General features: G+C 44.6%; 1 protein-coding gene and 5 non-coding genes across 8 annotated transcripts; all 6 read right to left on the bottom strand.

Annotated features, from left to right (window-relative positions):
* Nucleotides 1-1,391: 1,391 nt before the first annotated feature.
* DKC1 (dyskerin pseudouridine synthase 1) lies at nucleotides 1,392-16,069 on the bottom strand. Of its 3 annotated transcripts, XM_028714962.2 has the most exons (15): nucleotides 15,849-15,939; nucleotides 14,008-14,072; nucleotides 13,435-13,521; nucleotides 11,453-11,544; nucleotides 10,433-10,617; nucleotides 10,236-10,300; nucleotides 8,785-8,911; nucleotides 7,784-7,914; nucleotides 6,569-6,712; nucleotides 5,964-6,084; nucleotides 4,349-4,467; nucleotides 3,728-3,834; nucleotides 3,300-3,363; nucleotides 2,417-2,575; nucleotides 1,392-1,921 (listed from the first exon to the last, which is right to left on the bottom strand). In XM_028714962.2, the coding sequence occupies exons 1-15, from the start codon at nucleotides 15,862-15,864 to the stop codon at nucleotides 1,853-1,855; spliced, it is 1,551 nt and encodes a 516-aa protein (XP_028570795.1). In that variant the 5' UTR covers nucleotides 15,865-15,939; the 3' UTR covers nucleotides 1,392-1,852. The 3 variants fall into 3 exon arrangements, with proteins under 3 accessions (XP_028570795.1, XP_077778676.1, XP_077778675.1); XM_077922550.1 differs by lacking the exon at nucleotides 11,453-11,544 and having other exon boundaries at nucleotides 15,849-15,932; XM_077922549.1 differs by lacking the exons at nucleotides 11,453-11,544; nucleotides 14,008-14,072 and having other exon boundaries at nucleotides 15,849-16,069.
* LOC114589611 (small nucleolar RNA SNORD83) lies at nucleotides 4,002-4,078 on the bottom strand. The gene has a single exon (XR_003704711.1). It is a non-coding gene; the product is annotated as a small nucleolar RNA SNORD83 (small nucleolar RNA).
* LOC114589622 (small nucleolar RNA SNORD17) lies at nucleotides 4,786-5,030 on the bottom strand. Its single transcript, XR_003704721.1, has one exon. It is a non-coding gene; the product is annotated as a small nucleolar RNA SNORD17 (small nucleolar RNA).
* LOC114589618 (small nucleolar RNA SNORA36 family) lies at nucleotides 7,612-7,743 on the bottom strand. The gene has a single exon (XR_003704718.2). It is a non-coding gene; the product is annotated as a small nucleolar RNA SNORA36 family (small nucleolar RNA).
* Nucleotides 7,996-8,072, bottom strand: LOC114589612 (small nucleolar RNA SNORD83). The gene has a single exon (XR_003704712.1). It is a non-coding gene; the product is annotated as a small nucleolar RNA SNORD83 (small nucleolar RNA).
* Nucleotides 9,464-9,657, bottom strand: LOC114589623 (small nucleolar RNA SNORD17). Its single transcript, XR_003704722.1, has one exon. It is a non-coding gene; the product is annotated as a small nucleolar RNA SNORD17 (small nucleolar RNA).
* Nucleotides 16,070-16,278: the final 209 nt, after the last annotated feature.

Raw genomic sequence — 16,278 nt, 5'->3', positions numbered from 1 at the left:
AATGAAAGTGTCACTGAAGTGGACTAATGCCTGTTGCTTGTTTGGAAGGAGGGTAGTGTGTGGTTTCTGCATAGTTGGAATGTAACCTACTGCCCCAAAAGGTAAGCAGCAAAAGGCCATTGTTCTATTCACTTTGGCATCTGGTTCCACCAACCACTGACATGTGCTCCCCCCCCCCCAGGTTTTCCACAACAGAATACCACCCTTGGGATGAAAAAAAAACCCTGCCTAATACAATGCTAGATCACAGCGCCACCCTCTTGGGCTTGCCAATCAGAAGCTCGGCAGTTTGAATGCCCGCGATGGGGTGAGCTCCCATCGCTCTATCCCTAGCAGTTTGAAAGCACGCCAGTGCAAGTAAATTAAATAGGTACTGCTGCGGCAGAAAGGTAAACGGTGTTTCCGTCACTCTGGTTTCCGTCACGGTGCTCCGTTGTGCCAGAAGCAGTTAAGTCACACTGGCCATGACATGGAAAGCTGTCTGCAGACAAAGAGCCAGCTCCCTTGGCCTGAAAGCGAGATGAGCGCCGCATCCCATAGTCACCTTTGACTGTCCAGGGGTCCTTTACCCTTTTAACACATCACTACTGCTTCTACTTCAAGGTTTTGCCTATGTCACGTCACCATTGGCCTGCGACGAAGTCAGTCAACATATAATTTCTTTTAAATGGTTGCACTGTGCGTGGAACCCCCACCTCTTGTGAAAACCCAACATGGAGCAGTTAACTGAAAGCATAACAAAGAAGTCAAGATAGAAACTGGCCTGACTCCCCCCCCCTTCTGTAGAAGCTTCCACCACCGCCACAAGAAACCAAAAGTAAGAGTTGGAAGTTTTGTAATTTAATAAAAAATTAAGAACCATCCCTCCTTTTAAAATCAACTTTGGTACTCTGGCTAAAAGTGTGTGTGTGGGGGGGGGGGATAAAAGGAAAACGGGTGGGAATAGACCACAGCATCTGCCCCCAAATGCGACAGTCACATGCAGAGGTTCCCTGACCTCATGTGCATGTGAGCACAGGGACAGGGGTACAGACTTCCAATCGTTTTCTCAGCCCAGTCAAAAAAGCTGGACGGAAGGCTTAATCCCCTATAAAAACTACACGTGGGATAAAACACTGATCTGGACTATTGCTCTGCTTCAGCATCTCTTTTCAACGAGCCCCAACCAGATTAGGAAGCAAGACAATTTTGCTGAATGAAAGACGTCTGGGACCAAGGAGAATGTGAGCTTGCAAGGACCAGAAGCAAGTCTTCCAAGACTTGTAGGTGTGATCTCTCCTCCCTCCCAAAATCAGTATCTGCTTTAAAAAGCAACAGGAGGCGTTATGGTACCCTGAGGGAAAACGTTTGGATTCTGGCTCATTAAGAGAGTCAAAGTAAGCACAAGGAGGTCAATACAAAAGCATTATTTTTAAAGTGAAGCATCTGACCACTCACAACAAAACCCCTTTTCACCCCCCACCCATAGACAAGCTGGCGCTACCATTAAGCAGCTCCTGCACATTCAAGCAGAGGGAAAAACAAAGAAGGCAGGAGGGGCAAAGGAAGACTCTGCTACTAGTGCCAAAATCAAGGGCTGCCTTGTGTTACCCCCAGAAAAGAAGTCTCACAAGCTCAGGGCAACTCCTCACAGTCACCAAGGCCTGAGTGGGTTTGTGGCCTCCAATTCCTCCAGCTATCCTTAGAACAGGACAGAGGGAGCTTGTCATGCTGGCCCCCCCACAAAAGTACATTAATTTGCACAGCAATCAGGTCAAGTCTCTGCTCAATGATCCAGTCTGCACTTTCATGAAGGCCTTCAGATTCTTTCTTATGCTGGCCCAGGCTGCCTGCTCTGGATGGTTCTTGCTGGTTACTCTGAGCTCTCAGTTTCTTCTTGCTTCTTTTTCTTCTTTTTCTTCTTCACACTTGTGTTACTGCCCTGAGAGGAGAAACGACGAGAGTTCAGAAGAGCCACCCTTTTTTTGGCTACCTCTCTGGTATTGGGGATCAGTGTTTTTTTCCTGCTGGTAGTAGGTCGCGCAGGAGTTGGGCAACTGTAAGAATGGCCACGGGTCAAAAACAGAATCATTGCCTTTGTCTCCCTTGTCACCCTACACAATGGGCTGCAAGAAATTGAATTCATTGCTTGCAGAGGGCTCCCCCTCACTTTCTCCTTCTATCATTCCACATATCCATGTCCTTCGCCCCAAAGGAATTAAGAGACACATGCAAACTACATAACTAGAAGCTACTGTATTCATGAGTTATCAGAAAGCCACAACTGGAAGTGAGATTCTTCCTAAATGGAAGATAAATGCTGAGCTGTTCACAGCCATTGTCATGCACATATGTGTGCAAATCGATTTTTCTTTTAAGTGTGCATATACCAGCTGATTCCTTGGCACACAAGCACAGTGGGTTACACAAGGCCTACCATTTCGCTTAGCTCCCTGCCACTCTCAGAAAGCTCCGACTTCCTCTTCTCTTTCTTTTTCTTCTTCACTTTCTTGATTTCTGCTTGCAGCTCTGGAGAGGCTGGGGGAGAGGAGGCTGCTGCACCAGGTTCCCCATCACTTTCAATCTCCCGCTTCCGCTGAGTGGGAAACAAGACACATCAGGCAGGCTTCAGCAAAGGACAGGGTACTACTATACAGGCTGCTCTATGGGAGCATTTTAAGACAGATCTTGCAAAGGAGCTCATGTTTGGCACCTGCATGTGTCAACAAGAGATAAAACCAGGGATTTCAAGGCATTCACATGCAGTTACCTGCAGAGCAAGGTGCAAAGTGCACTACTTTAGGGTTTTGATTGTACTGTTAGCTGTGAGAGAGAGGATGAAATAAGGCTGTTCACCCAGCACCAGGAGACATCATCTCCTCACTTGACAAAGACTAGGTGGTAACCTGGGCAGAACTGGAGGGTGCTGGGCAAACGTCTAATAAGACGAGAGATCAGCCTGTAACCATGTTACCTATCTATATGATCGAGTAGAAAGGAAGAGAGGTGGCAAGAATATTTGCACACACACACCTCTCCAAGAGAATTGACAGGTTTTTCAACCTCCCTTGCCACACAAAACAGTTTGAATTTGACCAAGCTTCAGTGTGAATGACGGTCACCAGTACTGCAGGCAGCTACAGGTGGCAGCAAGCTTTTAATGATCACACCACCCACAGCTACTCTAGAGATCTTTACCTGCTGTCTTCTCAATGCCCCCCCAAACCCCCCACATTCAAAACAATACTAAAAGGTGGGCTCTAACAGACACTGCCCAAATAAAAATAAAATGCTGGAATGCATTCCTGCAGCAAACAAACCTTTGGTGGCCTTTCTGGCTCCTCTTGGGCGACTTCCTCTTTTACCTTTTCCTTTCCAGCAACCCTGGGAGGAAAACAGGAGCTTGGTTTGCATCTTTCAGCCATCTGGTGCATTATGTACAATTCTACCCTGTTCCACCTAACTTTTTATACTAGAATTGGAACATTGGTGTTGGTGATGTTCGGAAAGCTGGTAAACACACCCAAAATGCATGGGGGGCAAGCTGCAGTTTTCCTTATTTCATTTAGCAGGCTGACTCCCTCTAGAGCCATAGAAAGGAGGCTAGAAAGGGATAACTGCCTGCTTCTCCCGCCCCAAGGAAATAGCAACCCCTGCTCTGCCTTTTCTAGCACAATGCACCTTGTACACCCCAAACCAGCACACCTACCCCACCCCCACTTAAGGCAATGGGAGCTGCAAACATTACCTATTATAATCCACATAATCCGTCTTCCAGGCCTGGGGAGTTTTCTCATTGGGCTTGCCATGTGTGTCCAACAGGCCTTGCTTGATCATCATCTTCTTCTGAGAAGCCTATGGGGAAATAAGCAGAGGAAACACATGCCACAAGGCAAGGACATGTGCTTTCTTATTGCTGCCATTTCCATAACCCTCAAGGTCCACAAGCAGCAATAAAACAAATCTCTCTTGCTCTTATGGGAATTGAGGACCCAACACCCCTTATGCCCAGCCCCTAACAGAGCCATCAGTCTTGGGTGATAGATCTGGGTCATCTTTGCACAGAGTGCTCTTGACGTCTACTTTAACATCATTTGGCTCACCAACAGCAAAAGCAACCATTTCAAGTGACCAGAGATTCTACCCGTTTCTGTGGTAGCAAGGTGTGGCCAAGATCTTTGAAAGTGCAGCCAGGCATGTACAATTTGATACAAAGCTGAGGCACCAAGGAACAGTTCGAACATACACCCAGTGGGATGATGCACCCAGTTCCCTGAAAATTCTGTTGCTCCAAGAGCAAGTATCAAGCTGCTCTTCTGAATCTGCTCCCCTGTACAGCCAAATGGCGCAGAGCCTTCTCAATACTCACTTTTGGGCCAAGTCCCCACTTGCGAGGGTATGTGTCTCTTTCCATGATCACACGCTTGATTTTTGCTACAACTCCATGGTCGCAAGTAGAGATCACTGCAGTTGTCATCAAGGCAATAGCTGCAGGAAGAAGAGTACAGGTTGAGTACCCTAAGGAATGACACAGTACAGAACCTGGCATTGCCCAACACATGCTCTTTCTGTAACCCACCAGAGTTAGACTTACAACAACATGCCCTGTAGCATCCCTATTTACTACTTAAGGAGGTTCTCCCTCTAGAAAGCAGAATATATGTTTTTGGTGCGAACAACACATGCACATGAAGTGTGTAAGCAGGACACAGGTTAACACCCACCCACAAGGGTATTTTAATGCCATTTGCCCATATTCTTGCACTCAGATTTTTTACGTTTGGAAAAGGCACACCAGAGCAATATGTGATCAGACAGTTTCATTCTTCCTGGTTGAGTCAGAGCCCCATAAAGGCCTCTGACCCTGCTTGTTCCACCCAGGCCCTGCCAGCAGCCAGCCAAGCATCCCCATGCCCCCCAGTAGAACACTGGAAGGCTTAAAGGTGCCTGGAGGCCACTCAACACCAAGACCCAAGAACAGGAATCAAGATGTGGCAGGAAGGGCAGAGCAGCAACACTCAGAGAATGGATAAACTTCATCATCACTTCACATGTGGCCCTGAGCAAGTGCAGGCAGGTGGGGAAGTTGAAGAAAGCTGTTTAAAAGGGGAAGGCAATTTGCAAGATTACTATGTAGTTCCAAACACACTTGGGGAGTCAGCAGGAAAGATGGGCCTCATTTCTCAGTGGGAGAGAGCTAAGCTGCATAGTTGTTCCCACTGTTTCACATTCTCACTCACCAAGACACTTTGCTTTTGCCCAGCCCAAGGCAGGCGTCCATAATCTGAGGTCACACCTGCAGGAGCATTTTTCAAAGCTGGAGTGTGGAGTTGAACATGCATCTTCTCTCCAACAAAATATGTAATGCCACCCATTCAATTTTTATTTCATTTCATGAGCACTTTCCTACTGAAAGTACCGAACCCAAAGCAGTGCATAATAGGAGACGTATTAGATCGAAAAAAGTACAGAAAGAAAACTAAGTTTTGATTTGCCACTAGATGGCACTGTAGTCTCATGTTAAATAGGCAAATTGTCACTGCCACCCATTCCAGTACTGGAAGAAGGAAAGTGCATGCACTCCACAATGAAGTGTTGATCCATAATCACCTGCCAATGGAGCCTGATAAATGGGCAGCAGGGCTGGGGAGAGAAACCTCTGCTGGATATGCTGGAATCTGTGTTACTAGCTGGAACAAACATTACTGGGCTAGGCAGCCAAGGTCTGAGCTCAGAATGTTGCCGCCTCCTCCTACAACCCACTTCCTTTACACTAAGCACAATCAGGAGTGCCATTTTGGCCCCACAATCGTGGATGCCCAGGGGCCATGCATGCTGCATGGCCCTGGAACAGAAATTTGTGGGTGTCCGGCACTTCATGGGCCTTCTGCAGGTGTTCGGGCACCCAGGGAGCTGGCACCTATGTTTGCAATAACTCAATTAAAACAACCTAAGAAGACAAGTGCCTAGCTGCCAGTTCTCACCTGTGCAGATGGCCTCTCCTTTTGTGGTGATAACAACTATTTCCTGATTGAGTTCGATGCCATCTTCATACCGCAGCAGGCCAGGAAGCATGATCTTTGCACCATAGCAAATGGCGTTCACCTGAGCAGAAAATAGTAAAAATGACCATGCTTCAACCAACAGCTATCACTGTAAAATTCTGTTCTTCAGTTTTCAATCCATGTACTCCCAAGTCTTTGGAGTTACGCCCACAAAAATTATACCTCCTCACCAAGAGGCTTGCATGGCGTGGTGGTAATAAAAGTTCCATACTGGACAGCATCCTGCACCGTCAATACTGTAACCACCAACAGTGGCATTCACTCCCTTAAGATACCTGCCCCCACCCCTCCCACCTTTCAACAGCCCCGGAAGCAGAAATTAGGACTAAAGCAGTCAGGCTGCATCATTTTCTTAAGATTCTTAAATAAAAATACTTTTGCAGACAGTGAAGCATCATCTTAGAAGGCAGCAATCTAAGAAAATGAGGAATGCCTCTTCTAAGAGACAGTATGACAAAAAAGCGACGTTGTTCAAGCAGTAGTGATGGACTGTGGTGCCTTGGCTATAAGTCCCAGGAACTCACCGCGCTGTCCTTCATAACAAGTCGCTTGTGGGATGTCAGCAGCTTCTCCAGGGGGAAGATCACCCTCCTGAGGTACGTCTCGTCCTTGTTGTTGTCATATTGCCATTGGGCATCCAGCACATCATGCATAGTCACCATGTGGTCCTAGAAGCAGAAACCACCCCATTATATAACTGGGAATATGGAAAGCAGCCTGACACAAAAGCCAGGGTGTTTTTTTTACCATCCATCCCAACTACTGCTACTCTGATGGGCAGCAACTCTTAAGTTTCCATCACTGCAATCTGATCCTGCACTGGCTGCAGATGCCAAGCATTTGAGCTAGAACCATCACTGAGCCATAGCCCCTCCCAGCATGCAGGCCACTGCCTAAGGCAAAAGGGCTGGGAGAAAAGAAGATAGTTCCATGTACAAGCTTCATGTCCTGAACACAATGGGAATTGGGGTACAAACACAAAGGCAAGTGTTAGCACAGACAAAAACAAAAGAGTGAATAGTGAAGAGCCACAAGGTAAAGCAACCCCCTCATCTTGGTGCTCTTCCTATGTTTTGGGCTACAATTCTCACCAGCCCCAGCCAACAAGGAATGGTCAGGGATGATGAGAGCTGCAGTCCAATATATGCACTGAAGACACCAGATTGGGAAAGACGGCATTAATGCCTCTCCTTTGCAATTCCATACAACTATTTAAGTTTGACCATTCATAAATTCTACAGCATTCTCTTCACATAGCCTAAAGCTCTTTCCCCACGTGGAAGATGTCACCAGCAAAGCTAGCCTGCTCTGCAGAACTTTGCAGAAATCACATGCAGGGAAAGGTTTCGACTACTGAGCGGTTGTTTGTTCCCCACTCTAGAGAACTGCAGAGAGCAGCCCTACACAAGAGGACTGAATATGAGTTGGAAGCCAAGTTTCTGCGGAGCTGACATGAGATTAGCAAACATCAAGTTATCAAAGTTCCAGAAACACTAGTTTTATTCACGTGTAACGAACAGTCAATAATGGATTCTGTGCAATTAGTCTCGTAGGGGCCATGGGTAATTTTTGTGCGTTGGGGGACAGAACTGGCAGAAACAAAGCTTCCTGCCTTTGACATCTCCCAACTACTCACTGTCCCAAAGTTTAATTACCAGAACAGGGGAGTCAGCCCTGTACTGAACTCAACACTTTGGGTAGTGACAATCATGTGCTCTGACGTACACCTTGCAACGTACCTTCTCTCCCATGACCCCGGATCGCACTCGCCGGAGCTCCTGCATCTGACCACCAACTCCCAGCAACAAGCCCAGGTGCACACACAATGTCCGGATATAGGTCCCAGCTTCACAGCTCACCCAGAAGATACCTGAGAACAGGGCAGAGTCACAGCAGATGTGTGAGTTATGGAGTTCTGTTGACTTAAGAGTTCGAACAGAAAGCATCCATGAGCCATCAGTATTGGGTGATAGATGTAAGTCATCTTTGCACTGTGTGCTATGCTATATCTGTTTTACATCATTTGGCTCAGAAAACACCTCCAACCAGGGGTTGCTAACCTATGGCCTTCCAGATGTTGCTGAGTTGCAACTCCCATTGTACCTGAACATCAACCATGCTGGCTGTGGCTATTGGGAACTGTAGTTCAGGAACAACTGGAGGACCACAAGTTAGCCACCCACGCTTTAAACATCCTAAGAAAACACAAGACTTCAAACTGGTCAAGGAAGTGATCTAGTCACCCAGAGCAGTGTATAAAAAATGGGAGAAGAAAGGCTGGAGAGGCTTAGGAAGTAACCTAGAAAGGGTCTCCATGTGTGTGGGGAGGGGGGGGAGGGATCACTTTTTCAATTTCTCAAAGCTCAGCTTCTGCTTTGCAGATGTGATTTGAGCATAAGCTCATGATTTAAGGCATATTAACTTGTGGCCCTTCAGATGCTGGTGCACTCTTCAATCAGCAGCAGCTAGCATGGCTAATGGTGGGGGATGAAGAGAACCATAGTCCAACAGTATCTGGAGTGTCCCTGGTTCCCAACCACAGCTCTTCAAGGAGTGCATTAAAGGAAAACCAGTCATACTGCACAGTGGCGGAGCTTCATGTTCCGGTACTGGGGGGCGGTGAGCAGGTGGGGGCGATGGCACCCCACTGGAATAACGCTGCCGGGGACGGTGTACTGCCCCCGCTCCCCTCTTCCTCCACCAGTGATACTGCAGACCTCATACAAAACAGTTTCATTACCCAATCTTCTTTCTGGATCATATTCTACCAATTTGCTCTCATAGATTGTTCGGACTCTCAGTTGCCTCTTCACTGCAGCAATGAGTGGGGGCCGCTGGAAGAGGGCACCAGTCAGTGTTTCTATTGCCTGCAGAAGGAAGCAGATCAGATACCACTTTAAAATACTTGCGCCCTTGTGGTAATACATGATTGACACATGCAAGGAAGGACGAAATTTCAGGTGTTTTCCCCAAACACACCAAGCTCCATTTTATCAATTGCATTCACCAAGTAAATTTAACTTTGGTTTGGTATGATGTGGTCTTAAGGTTATGGTAATGCAAAACCATGAGTTGGCAAAACATCTGGCTAAATCAAGGCAAGCAGGGAGCTGTACTCATCAACTAGCTTGATCATTAGTCACCAAGGTTACCAAAGAACAAAATGAACTCCAATTGCTACCTGCAGTGCTGAGCAATGGTACACACTCTGCTTCACAAGTATGCACAGAATGTTCCTGGGAAATTCCAATTGATCTTTGAAGAAACCACCACCATGCAGGCAGCTCAACTTCTTTAAAGTGGCTATGAACCTGCTCCCAGATCATAGAGACCACAAAATCAATATTTGTTGTTGTTGTCCCCCACCCCCAGGCATCTCTAGTAATGACAAGGGTGGCTTCAATACCATGCGGCTATAGGCAGTCAGAGCTGTCATTAATCTTAGAAAACCAAGGCCCAAATAAAAGGAGCCTCAATTCTGCTTGCTCTATGTCTACTCTGCAGGCAGCTGGAAGCTGCACAGCACCAAGAACCTAGAACAGGAATCCTGATGTTGCAGGAAGGATAGAACAGCATCACTCAGAGAATGGATAAAACAGCATCATCACTCTGCCCTTCCCATACATGTGAACAGATTTCAAGGGACACAGAACTACAGTCCAAAGTATACTTCCCATAGCAAACAGGATAGACTGAGACTGGCAATTTGAGCTCTGATTCACAACAAAGAGAAACATTCCAAAGATTATAAGCCAAAAAAGTATGTATTCATTTTTAAATATTTATATCCTGCCTTTTTTCCATCATGGAACCCAGAACAGCATACCTCTGGTTCCTAGAAAGGTATCTACCCAGCAGAAAGTGAAACAAGCAGCAATTTGCTTTGTGCTGCCACTTTTGGTCTGAAGAAACAGTCAATTACTCTTGAAAATTGAAACTTACTCTGATTTGTTTTTGCATCTAATTTTTATTTGTGATTATTTTAACAGTGATTTATTGTGGCATTTTAAACAACATTCATGCCTGTTGCATGCTACCCTGATATCCATGTGAAGAAATAGTTGCTCTCATCGTAAACCCCTACAGCTAAATTTAATTTGGGAAAAGTTTCTACTGCCATCATTCACACTGATGTTCATGACTACACACACACACCTACCTCTCAAATTTTCCTGCCTAGCAGAGACTTACCCTTGACAGCTGAACCTCACTCTCGATTGCATTGTGCAGCCGAACGATTCCCACATACTCTTTGCCTGGAAGACGACAGAAGAGTAGTCAGGAGAGGCCACTTTAATTTACTTTTTTCACCATACCGGTGATTGTGCTGTTTCTATGTCTAGCAATACACTTCTAGGCTTGATAAAGAGAGAAAGCAGATGGTATACCTGCACTCTGTTGAGACTTGACCAAGCGTGTTGCTCGCTCAATGCATACAATCAGGCACCCAGTCACTTTGGGGTCCAATGTGCCACTATGCCCTGTCTTCTCAACACGTAGGATGCGGCGGATCCAGGCCACCACTTCATGGGAAGAAGGGTTAGAAGGTTTGTCCAGATTGATGAAGCCCGTCCTGGAAGAGAACCACAGGGACTGTTAACAATAATCTACATAGGTGTGGACTCTGCTTGCTCTTCAAAGAACAAACCTGAATTAGGACCCAAATCTACCTTAAAACAAGACAGATTTGCATTACCAGCAACTAGGGATTTCAAGCAGGATACAGTGTCCATGGCAATACTGAATTGTGGTGCTAATTTGTGCTTGATATTTATGCCACATTTTTTTGGCATACGGTTGTAGTAACACAGCTTCAACTCTTTTTTACCTACCCTCCTCCCAGTTTGCTAACTAGCAAATAGTTTGTGACTAACAATTTTTAGATTATAAATTACATGGCACAGTAAAAGTTAAGAGACATTGTGCCAAACAAAAACATGGATAGAACAAAGAAACTACGGTAACTGGCAGGTATTAAACCGTCCAAAACATAATAGTAGGGTCAAGAGAATATCCAGCACCCTAAACTCTGCAGCTGTTATACAAAGCAATATGTAAGGACCAATGTATGCAAGTCACTATACAGGTGGCAATCATTTCAGGCGCGTCCAAATGGTGTGCAATTGCCAACATGCAGATCCCTTTGAACCTGGAAAAGGGAAGAACGGGGTCAAAACAGGTTTACTTATGTGCACTCGGCCGATGTGCATGGAGGATGGTAATGGTTGTCACCTCAAGAGAAAATCCTGGAAAAGTTAAAGTGAGCAGTGGAGCCCCATCCAAAACTCGTGTTCATCTAAGCCTCATTTGTGCCTTTCCCAAGTGTTTAATAACTAACCCACCTCCCCCAGAGTACAGAAGGAACACTATGTGGGGGAAATCTACTCTTAAGCTCTATCTTGCCTTACCTTACATATTCGGCAATCTCTCTTTTTAAGGGATTACAACCAGAAGGAAGGGGTGTGTAGTGTGCTGTTCTCACATTCAGCTTGTCAAAGTTCTACAAAAATCCAAAGCAAGCAAGAATTAATGAACAATTAATGCTGTGGAGTTCTTAGGTTGGAGCCAAATCTCAATGTCTTAAAACTCATTGGAACTATTTGATATAGAACAAGTTGCTCGGCCGATTAAAAATCATATAACTGGTTAAGATTTGCTCTCAAAAGGAAAATCAATCCTCCTTTAGATGGAAATTGAATGAAGTTATATTAGATGATAAAATGTTTTTGGAAAAAGCAAAAAAGGTTCTGGGAGACTATTTTGGTTTGAATCTTAACATGGTTACCAGGCAGCAAGTAGTGTGGGATGCTAGTAAGGCAATGATGAGGGGATTGTTTGTCCAACAAAATGCAACTCAAAAGAAATTAAAAGAAAAAAGGAAAACAGCAATTTTGGATGCAATATTAGAAAAAGAATTAGTTAAAAAACCAAAGAAAGAATCAGTTAACTAAGCAATCAAATTATTACAAATACAATATTCAATTATTATTAATAAAGAAATAGCGTGGAAAATTAAGAGAGTGAAACAGAAATATCTTGAATATGCCAATAAGTCAGGAAAACTGCTGGCATGGCAAATGAGGAAAAATGAACAAAAATATATATAAATAGAATAAAGTTGAATTGAAAATTTACAGACTAAAAGGAAATAAGAGAAGCCTTTGTTACATATTTTACCTATATAAGAAAGGATATGAGAGCAAAAGTAAGATAGATCAATATTTAAAATATTTAAAAAACAGTAACCTACCAAACATAAAAGAAGAAAAACTCAGACTTTTACATAACCAAATAACAGTGCAGGAAGTGTCAGAAGCAATAAACCAAGCAAAAACAAGTAAATCTCCAGGACTGAGTGTACTCTCAGCAAAGTATTATAAAAAATTGGGTGAACAGCTTGTGATTCCTCTAAAAGACACTATGAATGAGATCTTAAGATCAGGTGAAATCCCAGAGTCATGGAAATAGACATATATAATTCCAAAGCAAGATTTGGATTTAAGCCTAGTAAAAAATTATAGACCTGCTTCATTATTAAACAATGGTTATAAAATTATTTGCATACATATTAGCTAATGGAATGAAAAAAGTCCTGCAAGAATATATTCATCAAGATCAAGCAGGGTTTTTACCAGACAGACAAATTAAAGATAACATCAGGAGTATCTTAAATATAATAGAATATCTTGAAGTAAGAAATGAAAAACTGCCTTAATGTTTATAGATGTGGAAAAAGCATTTGATAAAGTCTCATGGGATTTCATGAAAAAAATTCTTGAAGAAATGAATTTAATACTGTTGATTGTTAATCAGGTGATAACAAATCAATATACAATACAAAAGGGAACCAGACATGGTTGCCCCCTATCACCGCTTCTGTTCGTTATGGTCCCAGAGGTATTAGCAAGGAATATAAAGATGTTGTAGGAATAAAAACAGGTAAAAATGAATTTAAACTGAAAGCATTCGCTGATGATTTAGTAATTACAGTAGAAGACCCAATAATTCTCTCCTTAAAGTTATAGAAAAGATCCAAGATTTGGGCAGGTGGCAGGATTTAAACTTAATAAAAACAAGACCAAATTATTAGTTAAGAACAAAAGAATCAGAGAACACTTGTCCCAATCTATAAACATAAAGATTCATAAAAAGGTGGAATATTTAGGAATATGGTTATCAATTAAGAACCTTAATATTTATAAAGATAAATATAAAAGATAAAAAAACCTCAGCCACAAATTTTACTTTTCTTTTTACCAGTAAATTTAATGGAATTTTGAGAGTTAATTATACTGTAAATTAGTTGCTCCAGTTAAATTTAATTATATTGTAAGCTTTATATAGAACACTAATAATTAAATATGTAGTTCATTTACACAGTTCTGTTTACCTTGAGAAGTAAAGGCCATTGTGATGTGTCCAGTTGAGCCACTCTGGATTCAGGCTTGATAAAGAATTCTTCAGAATACTGTATATCCTAGGAACAATCAAATAGGCAGATTAGCAACTATAACTGCCAATGAAGCATGCTGGCCACCATGTTCCTTTACTCATCAAGTTTGGAAGTTAACAATATTCTCTAGTCTAGACACAAAGAGCAAATAACTAGAACTGCACTCTTCATGTTGCTGTTTTTCCTCATCATCCAACAATTTTATCTATAAGGGGCCTTCTACAAAGAGAGCATACTATCACTATTAGCTCCTGCCCAGAATGCATGCCTCTACACAATCAATTGCCCTCATCAATTATCAGCCAAAGTTATAACTACAGTGCTGAACAGGAGAGGGAATGTTTGCACACCCCTGGGAACAGCATATTCCCAGGAAGTAGATGGTGGGAACTGTAGTCCAGCAAAATCTGCAAAGCACCATGTAGGCTACAGGGTGCAGAGAGGTTTAAAAGTTCTTGCCCTAAATAGAATTCTAGTATGGAAATTAAGCAATATCACAAAGCAACTCACAGCAACATCTTCCTCTACCAGATATTTCTGTTCTTTCTTTTTCTTGTGCTTCTTAGAGACAGAGCCTACAGAAAGACAAAAAAATAAAAATACTACAAATAAATGGAACTAGAAGTAAACTTGGCATTGTTCACCCATCTAAAATCAAACCTAAAATTAGTAATCTGATTTCAAATTTTAGATCAGATAGGAAACTTATGACCTGGAGTCCAAATGCAACATTCCAGCCTCTCCATCTAGCCCTCTGAACTCTTCCCAGGCCATACATACTCCCCAACCCACAGCCTTGCTTTGTGCTTTTGCCTGTCTGGAACCCATTCTTGAACTTGGCTCATGCTTCTTTCTTGCACTGCATAGAGCAGAGTGTGAAGAAACTAGCTTACTGTACAAATTTGCATTTAATCCTTTGACTCCTTTTGCCTCTGGCCCCACCTACCACTGGCGCATGGCACCTAGAAAGGAATAGGGCCCTTGGCATGAAAATGGTTTTAAGAGTTTACAGTACAGTACAATATTCCTTATATATGGTGCTATTACAGTTAACACCATTATTCTAGGTTTGCAAAAGAATCGTTGCCAGGCGCTACAAATAACAAGCACTCCAACGTATGAGAAACCAAGAGCGTGCTGTGGGTGACCAAAGAAACCTGCAAGAGAGGTACTGGAGGAAACAGTTGCATGGGATAAATTGGCTGCAGTCAATGCTCATGCAGGCCACCCACGTGGGCAAGCGCCTTAGTGCCTTAAGTGGGCAAACTGGAAAGCACTAGCCCGTTTCCTCAAATGCAATTTTTCCTGCAGCCACAGAATATCGATAGTTCCTGCGAATCTCCCCCCCCCCAAAAGGAAACAAGCATGCTGTGAAACACTGAACACGTTACAATCGGCTCCAAGGTGAGAGAACAGCAACCTCTCCCCCCCCCCACCGGCGCTGAGAAGCGAACATCCCCCGTAAAAGCGGTTTTTGCCCCATGCACCCGGCGGCGAAGTTTCCCCAACACCCTCCTCCCCAAAAAGAAAGACGGAGGCGCACGAGCGGAGACAGGAGTTAGAGAAGGAGGAAACAACAGAGTTGGAGGGACATAACAGATTTGGTTGGCATGCATATCTTTGGTATGGAAAAGGTAAAGTACATAAAGGGTTCTATAATCACATAATAAAAAAATCACAGATGAAAGTGTGGGGGAAATATAAAGATTTATTAGAACCCAAAACCCCATGGTGGATATCTACTATTGAAGCATCATCGCTTAAGGAGGTTGGCCAAGATACAGAGATTTATTAACATAACAAGAAGTGAAGTGGAAATTGAAGGAATATGAGCATGTTCAGACTTGGCTGAACCATGGAGTAAAAACGGTTTTTGCCCCATGCACCCTTACCCGGCGGCAAAGTTTCCCCAACACCCTCCTCCTCAAAAAGAAAGACGGAGGCGAGGGCCAATCTCGCTTTGTGGAATCGCCCACCCCCCAAAAAACCCACTACATCCGAGCATGCACAGAGAGTCGTTTCCAAACACTGTACAAGTAGCCACGTGCTTCGCCACGATCGGACTCAGGACAGGGCTAAGAAAGCTAAACACTACCCTCCGCTAAATCTGTGAACTTCAGCAACTCTTCCAACGCTCCCATCCCCCCCCCTTAAAAACTAAGCATTTAATTCCCGTTCTTCCCCGGAGGCGATCCTCTCCGCGACCCGAGAGAAGCGCGATCCCTCCTCAGGTTACAGGAGGCCCCACTGCGCCCGCATGGAGGGCACCCGAAAAGGTCAGATCTACGCCCGAAGCTCGCCTCAGGTCCGGAGAAAGCAGCCCTCACCCCGAGCGCACGCCGCGCACCCACCTGGACCGTCCGCCATCTTGCCCTCGCCACGCGCTGCCTCTGAGAGACACGCGCGCACCTCGCCTCCCGCCAGCGAAAAAGGGATCCCCTCGCCCACTTCCGCTCCCTGTCCCGACAAGCAGCGCGGCGCGGCGCGCGGGAAAAGAGGGACGGAGCGGCGATTGGGTGAGCAGGGAGCTAGTGGGCGGGGCGGGCGGGTACACCATAGAGGGCAGGAAAGCGCTAGAGAGGCAAGGTGCCGTCAGTCCCCCCTCCCCTCCGAGAGGCGGGTTTTTAAACAGCGCCGGAGTTCAGGGTACGAAGGGACTCCAACTCCCAGCAGCCCCCAGCCAGTACAGCCCGAGAGCCAGGCAAGATGTAGTCCAAGAGGCAGAGGCGGTTTTTTTTGTAAATTACCCAGGTTTTGCACGAGCCAGATGTCAATAAAACC

This window comes from Podarcis muralis, chromosome Z, assembly GCF_964188315.1.
Source record: "Podarcis muralis chromosome Z, rPodMur119.hap1.1, whole genome shotgun sequence".
Taxonomy (NCBI): domain Eukaryota; kingdom Metazoa; phylum Chordata; class Lepidosauria; order Squamata; family Lacertidae; genus Podarcis; species Podarcis muralis.
The sequence above is the reverse complement of the archived record's forward strand: the minus strand, read 5'-3'. Positions and strand labels throughout refer to the sequence as shown.

Excerpts from the sequence above, each read along its gene's own strand:
- DKC1 (XM_077922549.1), bottom strand. The coding sequence starts at position 16,054 with ATGGTGTACCCGCCCGCCCCGCCCACTAGCTCCCTGCTCACCCAATCG. Across the intron at positions 13,522-15,848 it reads CAAGATGGCGGACGGTCCAG|GATATACAGTATTCTGAAGA; the intron begins GTGGGTGCGCGG and ends GATTGTTCCTAG. Across the intron at positions 2,576-3,299 it reads AGCCAGAAAGGCCACCAAAG|CGGAAGCGGGAGATTGAAAG; the intron begins GTTTGTTTGCTG and ends TTTCCCACTCAG.